General features: G+C 43.1%; 2 protein-coding genes across 2 annotated transcripts; one reads left to right on the top strand and one right to left on the bottom strand.

Moving 5' to 3' along the window:
• Positions 1 to 72: 72 nt before the first annotated feature.
• On the bottom strand, positions 73 to 4,285 carry LOC120018581 (solute carrier family 35 member F2-like). Its single transcript, XM_038961794.1, has 8 exons — positions 4,170 to 4,285; positions 3,579 to 3,754; positions 3,173 to 3,300; positions 2,857 to 3,016; positions 2,555 to 2,711; positions 2,379 to 2,431; positions 871 to 1,025; positions 73 to 435 (listed from the first exon to the last, which is right to left on the bottom strand). The coding sequence occupies exons 1-8, from the start codon at positions 4,283 to 4,285 to the stop codon at positions 175 to 177; spliced, it is 1,206 nt and encodes a 401-aa protein (XP_038817722.1). The 3' UTR covers positions 73 to 174.
• Positions 4,286 to 5,031: 746 nt separating this feature from the next.
• LOC120018246 (cullin-5) lies at positions 5,032 to 17,007 on the top strand. Its single transcript, XM_038961343.1, has 19 exons — positions 5,032 to 5,066; positions 6,231 to 6,340; positions 6,442 to 6,541; positions 6,758 to 6,934; positions 7,142 to 7,283; positions 7,402 to 7,547; positions 7,633 to 7,713; positions 7,832 to 7,925; positions 8,025 to 8,155; positions 8,504 to 8,611; positions 10,876 to 10,940; positions 11,251 to 11,383; positions 11,819 to 11,950; positions 12,056 to 12,179; positions 12,349 to 12,524; positions 12,666 to 12,827; positions 13,014 to 13,132; positions 13,586 to 13,709; positions 13,914 to 17,007. Exons 1-19 carry the CDS (start codon positions 5,043 to 5,045, stop codon positions 14,106 to 14,108), a joined length of 2,343 nt encoding a protein of 780 aa, XP_038817271.1. The 5' UTR covers positions 5,032 to 5,042; the 3' UTR covers positions 14,109 to 17,007.
• The last annotated feature ends 1,953 nt before the right edge of the window (positions 17,008 to 18,960 follow it).

Raw genomic sequence — 18,960 nt, 5'->3', positions numbered from 1 at the left:
GTAGAGTGGTTGAAAAACAAGTTTTAATGACTTCAACCTAAGTGTATGTAAACTTCCAACTTCAACTGTACACTGGTGAATTTGTAGATCTGTTAGAATGGTAAGAATGAAAGAAAGGAGACAAGGAGATGAACAGCTATAGACTCTTGGGAAGTGCTCGTCTGGTAGATCAGATCACATCGCCGGTACTTCCTCATACTGTGTTCTCTGATTCCACGATACCCCTGGGCATTCACCCTCTTCCTCTTCCTGCTCCTCCAAGACTCCCACCACCACTTCTTCATTGATGATGTCATCAGGGTTGTCATAGCCACCCTCCTTCCAGCCCACAGAGGGGGTGATGGGGTCTGCAGGGTTAGGGGTCGTTGCCACAGCGTTGAAGGAGACAAAGCCCACCAGGATGATCACCAGAGACACAATGTACAGACCTGAGAACTACAAACACACACACACACACCAGATGAGCTATATGAGGCCATAGTAGATTACACGTTAACAACAGTCATCAATACACTGAACAGGGACACGGTGACCAGGGGATTTCTCTGCTGGACTAAGATGTTTTAAGATAAGGTCAGCTGTGTCCTGTGATCAGGACAGCTCTACCTCTGTTTCTGGGTGATCTTTTTACTACTGTCTCCTTGATCTCACAGAGATTAGATTCGACAAGTTTGACAGAGATTACCGCGAGTACAGACATAGTTGAGCAGCAATTAATCAATCTATCATCCATCTATGGAGTCATCAAATCATTGATTAACTCATCTCTTTATCTGTTCAGAAACACAATCACTAACTGAACTGTCAAATGACTCAACCTACTGTACCCACTATCCTCAGTGTTTCTGCTGTGTGTGTGTGTGTACTAACCGTGTATTGAAAGAGAAACAGACCACAGAAGAGGCTGAGGAGGTCTGTAGTGAGGAGGGAGAGGTTGACTGCTGTAGCACTGGTCTTCTTGACCACTATGGGCATACAGCTGTACAGGATGTACATACACAGGGCATAGCCAGCAAACAGCAGGCCTGGGGAGAGAAGAAGTATACATTATAAAATGAACATACTATACTATACATTGCTGATCCTTGTTTTCGCAGAGTATGACCGACAACAGCATTTCTAATATGTTTTACGTGGCTCTCTGATCACTCCAAAGGTGCATCTGTCTTTTTAATATTTTATTATGTGTTCTTATCTGAATATTATTGATCCTTGTCTTGTGTTTTGTAATCATTGATTATGCTTGTGGTGATTAAACAATTTCCCAAGTTGGAATCAACAGAGTACTACTACTCTACTCTCTCTACTCATTCATACAGCTGTACTGGGTGTAGTCAGAGAACAATAGGCCTGAACAGAAAACACATACAGTCATTATACAGGGCAGAAAGTATTATTAACAAGGAAGATCAACTGTTGCAGCTCCCATAAAACCCAAGATAAAGAGCAGCATAGTGCTGTATGTTGAAACTATACTTCTGCAAGCTAACACAGCATACATTCTGTACTCTCTGTAACCTTGCCACCAAAACATCTGTAACCACGACCACGTCTGTAACCCTAAGAGAGAGGTAATAACCGGTGCCCTGGGGTGGTCTAGTCGTTTACACTACCGAATCTGCGGACCCACAACTACTTTGTAACAAACCCTCTCCATACTTTCCTTCTTCTACACTGTCCTGTCTCTTTAATCTTTTATTTTTATTTTTTTAATGTCAACAAATATACAGGTAACTGCCAAAATAAAGGAAGCACCAACATAAAGTGTCTTAATAGGGCGTTGGGTCACCACGAGCCGCCACAACAGCTTCAGTGCACCTTGGCATAGATTCTACAAGTGTCTGGTACTATACTGGAGGGATGCGACACCATTCTTCAACAAGAAATTCCATCATTTGGTGTTTTGTTGATGGTGGTGGAAAACGCTGTCTTAGGTGCAGCTCCAGAATCTCCCATAAGTGTTCAATTGTGTTGAGATCTGGTGACTGACACACACACACACACACACACACACACACACACACACACACACACACACACACACACACACACACACACACACACACACACACACACACACACACACACACACACACACACACACACACACACACACCCTTTACACCCCCTATGCACCTTTGAGAACCCTCTTTTAAAGTCACTGAGTTCTCTTCTTCCAGTCATGGTAGCCAAAATAATGTGCAACTGGGCATTTTTTACATGACCCTAAGCATGATGGGATGTTAATTGCTTAATTAACTCAGGAACCACACCTGTGTGGAAGTAACTGCTTTCAATATACTATGAATCCCTCATTTACGCAAGAGTTTATTTTATTTTGCCAGTTACTTGTATATTTTGTTTTATGTGGTACTAACCGATTCTCCAGTCCCATTGGATGTTTGCCACGTTGTTATGCTCCAGAACACCCCTGTAGGAACACAGCAGACCACTCAAATCAACCACATTCCCATTCTACTACCTTCTCCCCGAACATGTACCCTCAACACACATCCACACGCATGCGCACACACACGTAAATACACACACTTACAGCTGTATGCCACTGATGAGTGTGCCGAACAGGCCGACCATGCCTAGGAACTCTACACTGCTGAGGTGTTTGACGGTGTACTCCTGACACAAGTTAGACACAGCATATAGACTGGCACTGAGCAGGACCAAGCCATCACCTAGCAGAACGTCTGAGGCTAGGAGAGAGCGAGGAGAGGAGCGAGATAGGAGAAGAGGATGTGGAAAGAGGTGAGGTTAATATGTTACTATTTATTATGATATGAACTGAGAGATTGAATGAAATAATGAATGAATTAACGAATGAATGGAGTCGGTTCTTACTGGATCCCAAGTCTCGTCCAGCCAGTAGGTCAGCTCCCACCATGGCCCCCACCCCCAGCAGACAGACACACACAGATATGTAGTGGACGGGTCTGTAGCACGTCTTCAGGAACCAGCATGAGAGTATCATCAACACAGGGATCACAAAACAGTCCAGCAGCTGGAAGACAGAGAGACACACCAGAATAGTCACATACATTGACATAACTCAGCACACACACACATGCACACATAAACACTTGCATGCCCGCAGGCACGCAAACTCGCACACACACAAAAACATACAGACATACACACACCCTCTCGTAGTTCTGACCTGTATACTGGTGAGTGTAGTGTACTGGTAAGCTTTAACCACTGTGTAGTTAGCCTCGACGTCCACCAAGCCTACTAGGAGATACTTCCACCACCTCTTCTTTAAAATCTGAAACATATTTCCATCCCCTACAGTACGTTAGGAGAGGGTAGCCTGGAGGTTATTGCACTGCTACACAATTATAACATTTTATAGAGTTCACAACTGCAATATTCTGATGAGGAGCGCCCTGGGGTGGTGTGTGTGAGAGAGAGACTACCTGTTCTTCAGAACAGCACGTTGGTGTGCGTGAGTGTGTGTGTGTGTGTGTGTGTGTGTGTGTGTGTGTGTGTGTGTGTGTGTGTGTGTGTGTGTGTGTGTGTGTGTGTGTGTGTGTGTGTGTGTGTGTGTGTGTGTGTGTGTGTACCTGTTCTGAACAGCAGAGCGGTGGTGTAGGTGATGCAGAGCAGTGCGTAGCTCATAAAGCTCTGGAGCATGGGCGCGTCCACGTGGTAGTCTGAAGCCAGGTACTGGGATGTTACTGCTGTGCCACACATGAGAACAGCCAAACCCTGACCCATGGCTACTGTCTTCACCAGCTGCCTGTTAGGACAAAGCATAAGTGAAGCAGAAATTCAGCAACTCTGGAAGACAGTAGACGTTGATAAAGCTGTGTCTTTCTTGGTAACACCAACATGTTTCGGCCCTATAGTCTTCATAAGGGTTTTATCACAACTCAGTCCAGGCATCTGTATGGTAGCCGCCAGGGACATTCACAACTACTGGACAGTGGACACCCTCCATTCTTAGACATTGATAGATCTCCACTATGTCACTATCTGTCCGACATGGCACCATATTCCCTATATAGTGCTCTACTTTCGATCAGAGCCCATAGGGAGCTGGTTAAAAGTAGTGCACTATATAAAGGATAGGTTGCCAGATGGAATGCAGATAATCACTGATATAACATCTCTCGCTCTCTCTCCAGTTGAGTTTTCTCTCCCCACAGACTCACCATGTAAACACTTCTTTAGGGTTGAACTTCAGAAGCTTCCGGATAATAAGGCATTTTCTATCATAATTATTTCTGGGGTCTGTAGCTATAATCCCCTCTGGGTCCTTCTCAGCCATGTTGTCTCACTGTAACAGTGGGGTCCTGGGATGGGGAATACACTGCTGTGTGCTGCCTGTACTGGGGCTTTTAAATGTCTACTGTGCTGCCTGGGCTGAATGATTAACAGTGTTCTCTAATCAAAGTGCAAAGACTACTTAGTGTTTTCAGATGATACAGTAGTGATGAAAGTGTGTGGTACAAAGTGGGTGAAAATGGGTGTGTGTGAAACTGTGGGAGGGGGTTGGGAGGTATTTAGATCAGTGATTACTTCATTTCAGCTAGGTAATTACTCCACCCAAGGAAGGAAAGTGGGAGGAAAGGCTTGAATGAATAAAGGAAGGAAATAAGAGGAAAGGGGAAGGCTGTGTGGATTTGAACAGGGCACATATCCCTTCTCTATGTTACTTGCTTGTCTCCAAGTCACATAGCTACTGTACATACCATGCACGGACCTTTAATAGAACTCAGTGGTTCCATGGCAGTCAAGTCCATGGCAGCTAAGTTTAGCACTGGCCCAGCCCAGGCAACTGTGGCCTACTGTATTTACTTTCCAACACCTGCAATATCCTAGTTGGTGCAGTGTCTTATGTACATTTAGTTGACAAAGAGCAGCACATAAAAAGGGCAGTTAAAAATGTCATGACACAATACTGTAAACTGGACAAATATCTAGCCTTTTTCTCTGTTTATTTTTAGGTTGGAAGCTACGTTACCTAAATCCGTCCAACCATACTCTCGCGAGACTGCGCGAGGGGGGCACAAGTTGGAGGAAACATGGCGACGTCTAATTTGTTAAAGGTAAGAGCCTCTTAATTTCAACATTTTACCTGGATTTGAACACGTAATTATGCGCCTGATGCCGATAGTCTGGATGTAAATAAGTTAATGAATGAGTTAAAAACAAACCCGACCACGAACACTGTTTGACAGTTTTTAGTTGTTGTTGCATTTAAGGCAACAGAAAGGTCTCTCTTGATAGTTAGCTAGCAAGGGATGCTAAGACAATTTAGCTAGCCAGCCATCTAGCTAACGTGCAATACAGTTGTCACCGGCATAAGCATTTCGTCTTTTAAATTGATAGTTAATCAATAATATAATTCACAGTTCATTGTAGTAACGGTTGTCTGTCCACATCAAACTGTAAGAGAATATGCAGAAGGCTTGTGCAGGTGGTGGAACAATCAGCTGAATTGGCAAGCTAACATTACATTAGTTCTGTTTGTCAGTTCTCCAGCACAGCAAACTGTACATACAGTCTTGACTGTTACAGATTGTTCAGAGTTGGGTACAACTACACTGTTGACAATGTAGTCTGTAGTTAAGGTTTTAGTGGAAGCAGGATTTATTTTAGCGCATACAGTCTTGACTGCTACAGATTGATCAGAGTTGGGTGCAACTACACTGTTGTCTGTAGCTAAGGTTTTAGTTGAAGCCGGATTTATTTTAGCGAACTAAACCATTGTAACGTTATGTTTTAAAAGAATATAATAGAAAACTACTATTAAACATACAATTTGATTCAGAACAGCGTCAGTAGCAAGTTACTGGGTAATGGGTTAGTAAGTAGGAGCAGTGTTGTTCTCGTCTCTCTCCAGAATGAATGGCTCTAGATACTGTGTAGTGTGGTCGTGAGTAGTGTCATCTCTCTGCAGAGTGAAGGCTCTCTGTAGTCTGAGATACTAAGTAACAGGTAGTGAAAGTAATTGTTTCAGTTTTTTTCCAGAATAATGTCCCATTGCAGTTTGACAGTAGTTGTAGTGAGTACTGGGTCATATTCACTAGGCACAAAATAGAAGCAAACAGGCCGAAACAGAGAGTGACTACTTGAAATTGTCCAAAAATAAATGCTTGTTTTCATTTTCTGTTGCCAAACATTTTCCACCGTGTGTACTAATGAATACGACCCTGAGTAGTAACAGTATAGTTGTAGTGAGTAGTAATAGTAGTATCATCTCTCTCCAGAATAAAGGCTCCTTGCAGTTTGAGGACAAGTGGGACTTGATGAGGCCCATTGTTCTCAAGCTGCTGAGACAGGAGGCTGTCACCAAGCAGCAGTGGTTCGACCTCTTCTCGTAAGATACACACACTGCATCACACCACACCAAACTGCACAGAAGACACACACACATACTGCACCGCACAAAAACCCTACGCTTGTTATTGTGTGTTGCAGAGATGTCCATGCTGTGTGTCTGTGGGATGATAAGGGCCCAGCTAAGATCCACCAGGCGCTCAAAGAAGACATCCTAGACTTCATCAAACAAGCTCAGAACGTAAGTGGAACAGTGGGTTACAGGGGAAGGGTTTCGGTAATGGTTGAAATCCCATTTGAGGTTGGAATGTGCCATTCTTCACACACATACACACACACCTTTCCAGTACAGTGATAACAGTTGTAAGCAAGAGGCTGACCCTTAAACCTCTGAATCCTAACCTCTACCTATGCAAGCTGTCTCTGACCTAACCTCTGACATGTATTTCCATGGCAGCGTGTTTTGAGTCACCAGGATGACACAGCGTTACTGAAGGCCTACATTGTGGAGTGGAGGAAGTTTTTCACGCAGTGTGACATCCTGCCCAAACCCTTCTGTCAGCTGGAGATCACACTGATGGGGAAGCAGGGCAGCAACAAGAAGTCTAACGTTGAGGACAGCATCGTACGCAAGGTGAGGAGATGGGAATGAGGGAGAGGAGGAAGGAGAGAGGCAGGGCAGCAACAATGAGTCTAATGTAGAGTACAGCATCATACGTAAGGAGGGGAGAGATGGACAATGCTCTTCTTTTTGATGGTATGCATAAACTGTCTTGTCCTGCTTTTTCTCTCTCGCTCTCTCTCTTATTTATATATATATCCCCCTCTGCCTCTCCTCTAGTTGATGTTGGACACATGGAACGAGTCAATCTTCTCCAACATAAAGAGCCGTCTTCAGGACAGTGCTATGAAGCTGGTTCACGCTGAGAGGCTGGGAGAGGCTTTTGACTCCCAGCTGGTTATAGGAGTACGAGAATCATACGGTAGGACATATGGGTGGCTAACATCCACACATTTTATATGGGATGTTTTTGTGAAGTATGGTATGTTTTCGGTATTTTGACAAAGTGTGTGTGCGTGTGCGTGTGCGTGTGTGTGTAGTCAACCTGTGCTCTAACCCTGAAGACAAGCTCCAGATCTACAGAGATAACTTTGAGAAGGCCTACCTGGACTCAACTGAGAGGTTCTACAGAACACAGGCCCCATCATACCTACAGCAGAACGGAGTCCAGAACTACATGAAATATGTAAGGACTGCGCTCTGTGTGTGTGTTATGACAATGTCTCTCAGTGAGTGTGTATACATTCACTGACTGTGTGTGTGTCTTGCAGGCAGACACAAAGCTAAGAGAAGAGGAGAAGAGGGCAGTTCGATACCTTGAGACTCGTCGTGAATGTAACTCTGTCCAAGCTGTGAGTAGACGGTTTACCCATGAGGCTGTATAGACTGGTTTAAACTCATATTCACAGTCAAGAGATGATGATGTAGATGTCATGTAGACCAATGTTAGTCTCTGTTGTCTCTCTCCAGCTGATGGAATGTTGTGTGAACGCTCTGGTGACGTCGTTTAAAGAAACCATCCTGGCCGAATGTCCCGGCATGATCAAACGCAACGAGACAGACAGTGAGTAACATGTTACATTACTACTGTTACCTACCAACCTTGGGACCGGTTGTAGAAAGGGTCCTTCGTTGTGTGACGTTAATGTCCTTCACCCTGCAGAGCTCCACCTGATGTTTTCCCTGATGGATAAGGTTCCTAGTGGGATAGAGCCCATGCTGAAAGATCTGGAGGATCACATCATGAACGCTGGGCTGGCTGATATGGTGGCTGCTGCAGAGACTATCACTTCTGTATGTACACACACACAGAGCCATGTCTTACTATACTTGTGAGGACTTTTTGGGGACCAACAATTGATTATCATTTAAAATCCTATTTTCCTTAACCCCTAACCCTAACACCTAACCCTAACTCCTAAACCTAACCGTAACGCCTAAACCTAACCCAAATTTTAACCCTAAGCCTAAAAATGTCCTCACTTCTCTGAATTTTAGTTGGTTTACTATTTTTGTGAGGACTTCTGATACTAGTAAGTGTAGTAAAACATGTATATACACACTGACACACACACACTCACTCAAAATCTATCTGTAACATACAGTATATCTGTATGTTTCTCTTTTTATTCCGGTGTGTAGGACTCTGAGAAGTACGTGGAGCAGCTGCTGACGTTGTTTAACCGTTTCAGTAAACTGGTGAAGGAGGCTTTTCAGGATGACCCTCGATTCCTCACCGCCAGAGACAAGGTACACACATACACATACAGCACCAGTCAAACGTTTGGACACACCTACTCATTCAAGGGTTTTTCTTTATTTTTAGTATTTTCTACACTGTAGAATAATAGTGAAGACATCAAAACTATGAAATAACACATATAGAATAATTTAGTAACCACAAAAGTGTTAAACAAATCTAAATATATGTTATATTTGAGATTCTTCAAAGTAGCCACCCTTTGGCTTCCTGACAGCTTTGCACACTCTTGGCATTCTCTCAATCAGCTTCACCTGGAATGCTTTTCCAAAAGTCTTGAAGGAATTCCCAATTATACTGAACACTTATTGGCTGCTTTTCCTTCACTGCGGTCCAACACTTCCCAAACCATCTCAATTGGGTTGAGGTTGGGTGATTGTTGAGGTCAGGTCATCTGATGCAGCACTCCATCACTTTCCTTCTTGGTCAAATAGCCCTTACACAGCCTGGGGGTGTGTTGGGTCATTGTCCTGTTGAAAAACAAATGATACTAAGTGCAACCAGATGGGATAGCATATCGCTGCAGAATGCTGTGGTAGCTATGTTGGTTAAGTGTGCCTTGAATTCTAAATAAATCACTGACATTGTCACCAGCAAAGCACCATAACACCTCCTCATTCATGCTTCACGTTGGGAACCACACATGCGGAGATCATCCATTCACCTACTCTGCATCTCACAAAGACACATTTTTGGAACCAAAAATCTCACATTTGGACTCAACAGACCAAAGGACAAATTTCCACCGGTCTAATGTCCATTGCTCATGTTCCTTGACCCAAGCAAATCTCTTCTTCTTATTGGTGTCCTTTAGTAGTGGTTTCTTTGCAGCAATTTGACCATGAAGGCCTGATTCATGCAGTCTCCTCTGAACAGTTGATGTTGAGATGTGTCTGTTACCTGAACTCTGTGAAGCATTTATTTGGGCTGGTAACTCTAATGAACTTATCCTCTGCAGCAGAGGTAACTCTGGGTCTTCTTTTCCTGTGGCGGTCCTCATGTGAGCCAGTTTCATCATAGTGCTTCATGGTTTTTGCGACAGCACTTGAAGAAACTTTCAAAGTTCTTGAAATATTACGGATTGACTGACCTTCATGTCTTAAAGTAATGATGGGCTGTCATTTCTCTTTACTTATTTAAGCTGTTCTTGCCATAATATGGACTTGGACTTTTACCAAGGCTATCTTCTGTATACCACCCCTACCATGTCACAACACAACTGATTGGGTCTGTTAGGTTCTAAATATCAGAGTAAGAAATGAACAGACACTATGAAAGCTCCAACCAATTTTATTCACCCATTGGGTCGATACAGCTACATAAGACAAAGACATGGTTCCACGAGTGGTGGTATATATATATACCCCAATTTGGGGTGGAATCTCCTCCTTCTCTCTAAACATTTTATCTTTGTTGCTAGGCAGGAAATTAAGTGATACGGGCAATAAACTGTTCCTTCTCCCTTAATCTGACCTGACCCCCTTCCTCACTAATCCACAGCTCTCCACCCTTATCAGTGCCTGCCAACATGTGATCGTCTTCCCGTCACTCAGTACATTCCAAGCTTAACTACATCTACCTTATCCATTCCTCCTACAGATACCCATTAACTTCTGGTGTAGACCCTAGACTATGGCACACCTTATGTCTCTAGTATAACTGATGACTAATAATATTCAAAGTTTAGAAATCCGAAACCATCAGCTCAAATGCATTAAGACGGACAGAAATTCCACAAAAGGAACTTTTAACAAGGCACACCTGTTAATTGAAATGCATTCCAGGTGACAACCTCATGAAGCTGGTTGAGAGAATGCCAAGAGTGTGCAAAGCTGTCATCAAGGTAAATGGTGGCTACTTTAAGAATATAAAATATGTTTTGATTTGTTTAACACTTTTTTTGGTTACTACATGATTCCATATGTGTTATTTCATAGTTTTGATGTCTTCACTATTGTTCTACATTGTAGAAAAAATAAAAAACCCTTGAAAGAGCAGGTGTGTCCAAATGTTTGACTGGTACTGTACATGCATACAGCGAGAGAAAAGGGGGTGAAGGGAGGAGACGGAGGGGTGGAGAGAAGGGGGGATGGAGGAGAAAAAAAGGGGGACGAGAGGGCAGAGACATTAAGTGAGAGAAAAGGGTTGAAGAGAGCAGATGGAATGGAGGGGTGGAGAGAAAAGGGGGATGGATGGAGGAAGAGAAACAAAGGGGGGGTAGCGGGAGGTTTGACAGTTCTGTGTTTCTCTTCAGGCCTACAAAGCTGTGGTGAACGATGCCACCATCTTTAAACTGGAGCTGCCTCTCAAACAGAAAGGGTGAGACAAACCTGGGTTGTATGTTTATATTATATTCCTTGGTTATGGGTCAATATGGCTGCTAGTCCACCCATCACAGAATATGAGCTGCATCCTGATTCTTCACCCTTTTCCTGAGGGGTGCATTTTCAAACTCCACATCATGGATTTAAAAGCATATGAGTTGTGTAACCATTGGCTGGAGGAAAGTGTGCACATGTAGACTTCAGAAAAAGGGTGGAGAATTGGGATGCAGCCAGACTTGAATGTGGAGGCCTGTTCTAGTAATTAGATTTCTATGTGTACTATTAATCTGTGTGTGTCTTTACAGGGTAGGTCTGAAGACCCAGCCAGAGTCGAAGTGTCCAGAGCTGCTAGCTAACTACTGTGACATGCTGCTGAGGAAAACAACCCTGAGCAAGAAACTCACGTCAGAGGAGATAGAACTCAAACTCAAAGAAGTGGTGAGACTCTCCCCTAGGACTGTAGAATGAGCCCTGATTCTCAAGCATGGGATTGGTGTAAGCATTGTCTGTTGTGAAATCCATGACGGGAAGTGTGCACTTTCGGAGAAGGGTGTAGAAATTGGATGCATCCATTGTCTTCTATCCTGCCCCCCCACCTATTCTAGTTGCTGGTATTGAAGTATGTTCAGAATAAGGATGTGTTCTCTCTCCCTCCCTCCCTTCTCTCTCTAGTTGCTGGTGTTGAAGTATGTTCAGAATAAGGATGTGTTCTCTCTCCCTCCCTCCCTTCTCTCTCTAGTTGCTGGTGTTGAAGTATGTTCAGAATAAGGATGTGTTCTCTCTCCCTCCCTCCCTTCTCTCTCTAGTTGCTGGTGTTGAAGTATGTTCAGAATAAGGATGTGTTCTCTCTCCCTCCCTCCCTTCTCTCTCTAGTTGCTGGTATTGAAGTATGTTCAGAATAAGGATGTGTTTATGAGGTACCATAAAGCCCACCTGACCAGAAGACTGATCCTGGACATCTCAGCCGACAGCGAAATAGAAGAGAACATGGTGGAGTGGCTCAGGGTAAGAACACACACACTCTTTCTCCCTCGCTCTCTCGCTCTCTCTCTATGTCCCCTTTTGATTGAGTTTTTTCCGCTGGGTCTGTGTGTGTGTGTGTGTGTGTAGGAGGTGGGGATGCCTGCAGACTATGTGAATAAGCTGGCCAGGATGTTCCAGGACATTAAAGTATCGGATGATCTCAACCAGGTCTTCAAGGAGATGCACAAACACAACAAGCTGGCTTTACCAGGTAACAAACACCTAGACCTATGGCCTGAGCTTATGTGATTACTAACCACAGCCACAATACTCCACCAGCTGGTGTACCATAGTAATACACAAATTCTCTCTTTTCCTCTCTCTGTGCCTCTGCCTCTTTTTCTCTGTCTCTCTCTGTTTCTGTCTCTCTCTCTCTACAGCTGACAGTGTGAATATAAAGATCCTGAATGCGGGGGCGTGGTCGAGGAGCAGTGAGAAGGTGTTTGTCTCTCTGCCTACTGAGCTGGAGGATCTGATCCCAGAGGTAGAAGACTTCTACAAGAGGAACCACAGCGGGAGGAAACTACACTGGCACCATCTCATGTCCAATGGCATCGTGAGTGGGAGATGCGCGCAAACACACACACACAGCAAACACACACACTCAGTAGTTTTTCCATGGATTATATTTCTATCATCTCATGTCCAACGGCATAGTGATCCCCCTCCTCTCCCGTGTGTGTGTGTGTGTGTTTAGATCACCTTCAAGAACGAAATGGGTCATTATGACCTGGAGGTCACGACCTTTCAGCTGGCTGTCCTATTTGCCTGGAACCAGCGGCCGCGGGAGCGAATCAGCTTCGAGAACCTTAAATTGGCCACCGAGCTGCCCGATGCTGAGCTACGACGCACACTCTGGGTAACATACACACACAAACAGACTCTGGGTACTTTATACACACACACTCACACTCTCTGGGAATGAAAAATGAAAGCACACATGCCAATATAAACACAATTCATACACAGAGAAGAGACTGAGAGAACAAACTAATGACCTCTCCTTTTTCTCTCCCTCTCTCTGCTGTCTCCTCTCTGTCTCTAGTCTCTGGTAGCGTTCCCTAAACTGAAGAGACAGGTGTTGTCCTATGAGCCTTCAGTCTCCTCCCCTAAAGACTTCACAGACAGCACCCTGTTCTATGTCAACCAGGACTTCTCTCTCATGTACGTAGCTTTGAACCCACAACATTGTGTTAGCCCCCTGACCTTAATAAAGGCAGTGAATGCACCTGGGGTTGCTAAACTCTGGTAACTTTCCCCAAATTCAGAAGTACTAATTGGAGCATACCAGATTTCCCTGCTTATTACATCCTGAATCCAGGAATATTCCCACAGGGATTTCTTGAAAACCTGGGCTTTTTGGGAAAGATGGCAGTGTTTTGCAACCTTAATTGCACCTCACTTCAACCGCTGTTGGCTTACCATGTTGATTCATGCTCTATTTAGTTAATGTACCTGTATGTATTCTAACTCATCATTCATTTTGGGGAAGTTTGAATGTTGATGAAAGCTTTGTTGTCATGGTTTCCTACTGAGGACCAGGATGGAATGTTGAGGAGCAGTTTCAGGTGTGATGGCTGATCGGATATTGAGTTCTTTAGTCTCTCTGTTTCTCAGTAAAAACTCCAAGGTCCAAAAAAGGGGCAAGATTAATCTGATTGGTCGACTGCAGCTGACCACGGAGCGAATGAGAGAGGAGGAGAATGAGGGCATTGTCCAGCTGAGAATATTAAGAACCCAGGTAACTTTACACATTGAAAGGTCCAACTTGAGGAATCTGAAGTTTCAGCACTTTTTTCCCCCAAAGACTTTAATGGAGCACTACTGCCTTCCACCCTGCAAGGTTTTATCAATCATAACAATACCAGTTGAATGTGTGCCGCGACATTGAGTAAAGATATATAATGCTGTACGTTGTTTGACCCACCCACCCACCCCTCTCCAGGAGGCCATCATCCAGATTATGAAGATGAGGAAGAGGATCAGTAACGCCCAGCTACAGACAGAACTGGTAGAGATCCTTAAGAACATGTTCCTGCCCCAGAAGAAGATGATCAAGGAACAGATCGAGTGGCTCATCGAACACAAATACATCAAACGGGACGAGACAGACATCAACACCTTTATCTACATGGCATAGAACCCCTTTACCTGGACTGGAACCCCCTACCTACCGCTTGACCTGGCTGGACCCTCGCTGCTGCAGGAGGAAGAAGAAATGCAGTAAGAGGAGGGAGGAGTGGTTGTTTCAGAAGAAGAGGAAGGAGAATATCTCTGCGGCCGGGGGGGGTTGGTTGGCTGTATGAGATAGATGGTGTAGTCTTCAGACTGTGGTGCCCCTCGGGGTCCAGGAGGACAGTGGGGCTGACTGACAGTCTCAGTATCACAGTAGAGACATTATTAAATAAATAAACTCCCTGCCTTACCCTCCTTACGCAGTCCGCACAGAGACAGACAAAAGGACTAACGGACTAGTGGTCTATATCATTATGGAGTAGACACAGAGAGGAGTGTATTTTGCCAAATGTACTGTGTGTGTCTATGTATATGTGTGTCTGCACCTTGACAGCTTGTTGCTCTGTGGAAGTCTTGCAATCATCTGAGGACCCGTCGCGCGCGTGTGTGTGTGTGTGTGCGCGTGTGTGTGCGCCTGTGTGTGTGCGTGTCTCACTTTCCTCCACCCCCCCAACTGCCACACCCCTCAGAGAGGATCATGACTCCTCACATATCAGCCAGTCGCTGGGTGAGAACAAATGAGAACATCAGCACTTTTCTGTGTTTCAGTGTGTCTGAATGGCTTTATATATCAATTTCATTCTACTTTTCAATGCTCATCATTATTTTTATGAACACTTGTGTGTTGTGTCTATCGATTGTTAAATGCTGCACAGCGTCATCCAATCGATCGAAGTCACAAAGCTCTCTAGCGATCTTTGATTCTTCTCTCTCCCCCACCTATAGCCAGTGCAGGACAGGACATGACAGGTGTGTTATTGTCAGACCATGAGGGGGTGTCATGACCCAGGTTTCTTCCCAAATGCCACCCTATTCCCTAGGTACTGCATTATTTTTGACCAGAGCTCTATGGGGTCAAAAAGTAGTTTATGTTCCCTATATAGGAAAAAATATATATATTCCCTACTAAGGGAAAAATATTTGATATCCTATATATGGAATAGGGTGCCCCAGTAAAATACCTCCAGTGCAATAGCTAGACAGCCCCTCCTACTAGAGTACTTCCTGTGATGAGGTCATGTTGCTAAAGCAACGGCACTGCAGTGTTGCTATTAATGCACCCTACCCACAACCTTTTACAGAAGACTGTGTGTTGCAGTATGATATGAGTGGGGAGGGGTGATGATAGAAAAAAAGAAATGTGTTGCGGTCGTGTGGTGCTGACTTGTTTATTTATTTCATTTTTTATCAGAATGTGGTTGGTTTGTATGCGAGTGTTTGATAAATAGGTCCGGTCTGTAGTGGGCTACTAGGTGTACATAGCCACTTATTGATTTGTAGTAATGTTACATGATTAAATGTATGAGACGACTTAATAACACTATCCCGCTTTTACTCTTTTTAGTTTGAGTTTTACTTTTGGCATTGGGATAATGTTGTAGTGTGGGATATTAAATGCGTCCCAAATGGCATCCTATTCCCTACATAGTGCACAAAAAAGTGGTGCACTATATAGGGAATAGGGTGCCATTTGGGACGTAACCTAGGTGTCAATGTCCTCTTTTCTCTCACTCTGATTTTAATGCAACCACATTGGAATCAATTTAGACACCTCAAGACAAAGTGATTGTCAGATGATGGAAACATTACTTGGGATTTAGCAGTTATGAATTGTTTGATCATGTCATGGCTGTATTTCATCCTACCATGTTTAATTCATACACACTACATACCGTATAGTCCACCATTCTACAGTGGAGGACACCTATGAGAAACACACGTACACACAATGACTATTGACAAAACAGTTAATAGTTTACTCTACTGGGTAATGTCATGTGTGGTTAACTCTACTACCTGTCAACTGGCAATACGAGGGCTCTCCTCCACGTGAACTAGTTACATTTCTCAACCGACTGGCTAGTTCAACTTTAGAACAGTTACTCTGAAGGATATCTATCTTTGTGAATAAAAGGTGTGTTTATCATTATTGACAGTATATGCGGTGATATCGTACACTGAATGACATTGTGTCCAGCAGGCCCAGGTTTTAGTAACATTGTTCTTTTTCATGTCTTCCTTCCCTGGTATCTGACATTAATGGTTACGCATCAAAACAACCTGGAGAAGAAGCCTTTGTCCCAAATGACACCCTATTTCATATTTAGTGCACTACTTCTGAACAAGGCCCATAGGGCTCTGGTCAAAAGTAGTGCACTATATAAGGTGTAATTTGGGACGTATGCAAAGTGTTATTACATTTTAGTAATTTAGCAGACACTCAATTAGCGCATTCTTAAGATATGTTATCAGAGTAATGTACTTAATGTAACTGTCTGATACACTTAGCTATTCTCTAGATTTTTGCCATGTTCAACAATGTTTTAAGATGACACAACTTAGGTCACTTTATGAGTAACAACAAATAAACAGTATTAAACTATGACAAACTCAATTTTTGTTGTAACAATTCATGTTTTTCTCTGCACAGAAATTTCATATAGAGCAACTCTTACTGTGTTATGAGACTGACATCTTGCTTCAGTTTGTCTTTAAGTGTGTTTGTGATGATGGTAAACAGATGGGTAATCATAAGACACGTATCTCTTCCTCTCCTTCCCTACTTGCATATCTGGAGCCCCGAGGGGAAACTTGAAAAACTAAGTTTTATCGATCATAACATTACCAGATGAATGTGTGTCCCTACTTTGAGTAAAGATATAATGCTGTACATTGTTTGAATGGGAGTATTCTGGCTGTTGGGCTCAACTACTTAGATGTGTTGCATTATTATATTTTTGTTAGACTTTTTGCTTTTTTTTGTATAATTTATTTCCTGGCAAATAAAAACTACTGTAAAGAGAGTCAGTCATCTCCACTGCTCTTGGTTTCCTTTGTCTTCTGATGTTTTCTATAGACAGAGACGTACTTATCTATAGACATGTGTAGGACAGGCACAATTCAAAATGTTGTTCTTCCTCTCAGTGTACTTTGATCGTAGCCCTCCTGAATGTTAGCATACCAATGCCTCTTTTAAGAGGTCAGAAACTTTATGGAACAGAAGATAGTGTGATGACTGCCCATTTATATATCTATATATATAACGTTTAATTGACCTGCTATGTATGGAACGCCGTTTGGGTCTTTGTGTGTCAAAAAAGAGACAAGTAACACAGTTCTATTATAGAATGTTGTGTGTTCTAAATTTGCACGTGCAAGCCAAGCACCACCACTACTATCAGTAGCACTGTCAAAGCTGTACAAAAACGTCTGCAAACAAGCAAACACCGGCCACGAACGATGTGTTTACAATACCGCGTTGGTATTAAAGCATTACTTGTTCAACCACAACTTCTGGGTTAGCTAGCTAGCTTTAGTTTGGTAACGTTACCTAGCTAGCACCATCCAACCAGCCTGAAAACAATGACCAGAAGAAACTGCAGTCATTTTCATTATTCTTATCAATGATTTAGGAATCCTTGTGATGAAGTATTAGCTAGGTAGCCACTTGTTGTTCGCCTATTGAAATTGAACTTCAATAAATAGCGAGCCAACTACTTAACCCTGTTGCCCAAAGCTAACGTTATCTGGCTGGTGCCCCTCGACTGGACCGGGTTATGTGTTGTGAAGCTAGCCACAATATGGATTAGGCACAATAGTGGAATTTGCTGTTTGCTTTCAAAATAAAAGTTCCTCTGAAAGTGATTGAGAAGGTTACAATTGGTGTAATCATGCCATATTTAGACTAGATAATGTTATCAAGGTTGGAATGTGAGGCAATGAAATGGCGTACCAGTCTACTAGGTGACACCCACAGAACACAACTGTGTCGAGTTTACTCAAACATTAGCGTTGTAGCTCTTATCGCAGGACTGTGACTGTGTGAAATCACCTCCCCAGTCAGCCTATTGTGTGTATTAACATTCATATTGCACTGTACAGCCATACCTAAGGATTGGGGATCAATTAAATGGGGTATCAGTCTACTCAATACCCAATATATTTATTTCCCAACGTCCTCTTCTGAGTTATCAGACTCAAAACATCCACGCAGTATTGTTTTTCCTTGGGAATAGTGTTCCATACAAATAGGTTGACAATAAATGTGGCTCAATTCACAGTTGTTTCAGAGTCCCGCAATAAGAGCTACGACGCCAATGTTCTCTGGGTGTCACTGAGTAGACTGATACCCCATGTCATTGATCCACAATCCATAGGTAAGGCTTTACAGTCAAATAAGTATGCCCCCAGTGCAATTCTAAAGTATAACACATCCAGTGTGATTTAAACAGATTTTTGTCAAATTAACAAATTCTTGTTTTATGCTGATTTTATATAACAACATTCCAACCTCGTTTAGCATGATCTATTCAATTATGGCATAATTCTACTATTTGTGTTCATTTGCATCACTGTCAATGACATACTTTTATTTTAAAGGCTAACCGCAAAATCAACTATTGTGGCTAATGCTTATTGAGGCTAGCTTCACATAGATGGGTCCGACCACCATTAATCAAATATGAACTGCTTTATAAATTCGGGTTATTTTAGATTATGACACCTAGCTATATAGTTAGCTAGCTAACTATAGCTACTGAAACAGATTATGTCGTTTTGCTGTGTTTTTGTGGAAGAACATTGTTTGCATCCATGAGCTGGCTAGCTTTCTTTTGTCCAGCACTGTAGGTGCGCGGGACAACTTTACCAGCAACATAGCATACGTATAGATGAATCAAATAAAATGTTATTGGTCACATACACATGGTTAGCATCTGTTAATGCGAGTGTAGCGAAATGCTTATGCCCTCTAGTTC

Source organism: Salvelinus namaycush, chromosome 23 (assembly GCF_016432855.1).
Source record: "Salvelinus namaycush isolate Seneca chromosome 23, SaNama_1.0, whole genome shotgun sequence".
NCBI lineage: Eukaryota > Metazoa > Chordata > Actinopteri > Salmoniformes > Salmonidae > Salvelinus > Salvelinus namaycush.
Note: the sequence above shows the minus strand (reverse complement) of the source record. Positions and strands in the feature narration are given on the sequence as shown.

Bases quoted from the DNA above. Each gene is read 5' to 3' on its own strand.
- LOC120018246 (XM_038961343.1), top strand. From the start codon at position 5,043: ATGGCGACGTCTAATTTGTTAAAG. The intron at 11,384-11,818 runs GTGAGACTCTCC...TTCTCTCTCTAG, and splicing joins AACTCAAACTCAAAGAAGTG to TTGCTGGTATTGAAGTATGT. The intron at 12,180-12,348 runs GTAACAAACACC...CTCTCTCTACAG, and splicing joins CAACAAGCTGGCTTTACCAG to CTGACAGTGTGAATATAAAG.
- LOC120018581 (XM_038961794.1), bottom strand. From the start codon at position 4,285: ATGGCTGAGAAGGACCCAGAGGGGATTATAGCTACAGACCCCAGAAAT. The intron at 3,755-4,169 runs GTGAGTCTGTGG...TTGTCCTAACAG, and splicing joins CCTAAAGAAGTGTTTACATG to GCAGCTGGTGAAGACAGTAG. The intron at 3,301-3,578 runs GTACACACACAC...AACGTACTGTAG, and splicing joins CGCTCTGCTGTTCAGAACAG to GGGATGGAAATATGTTTCAG.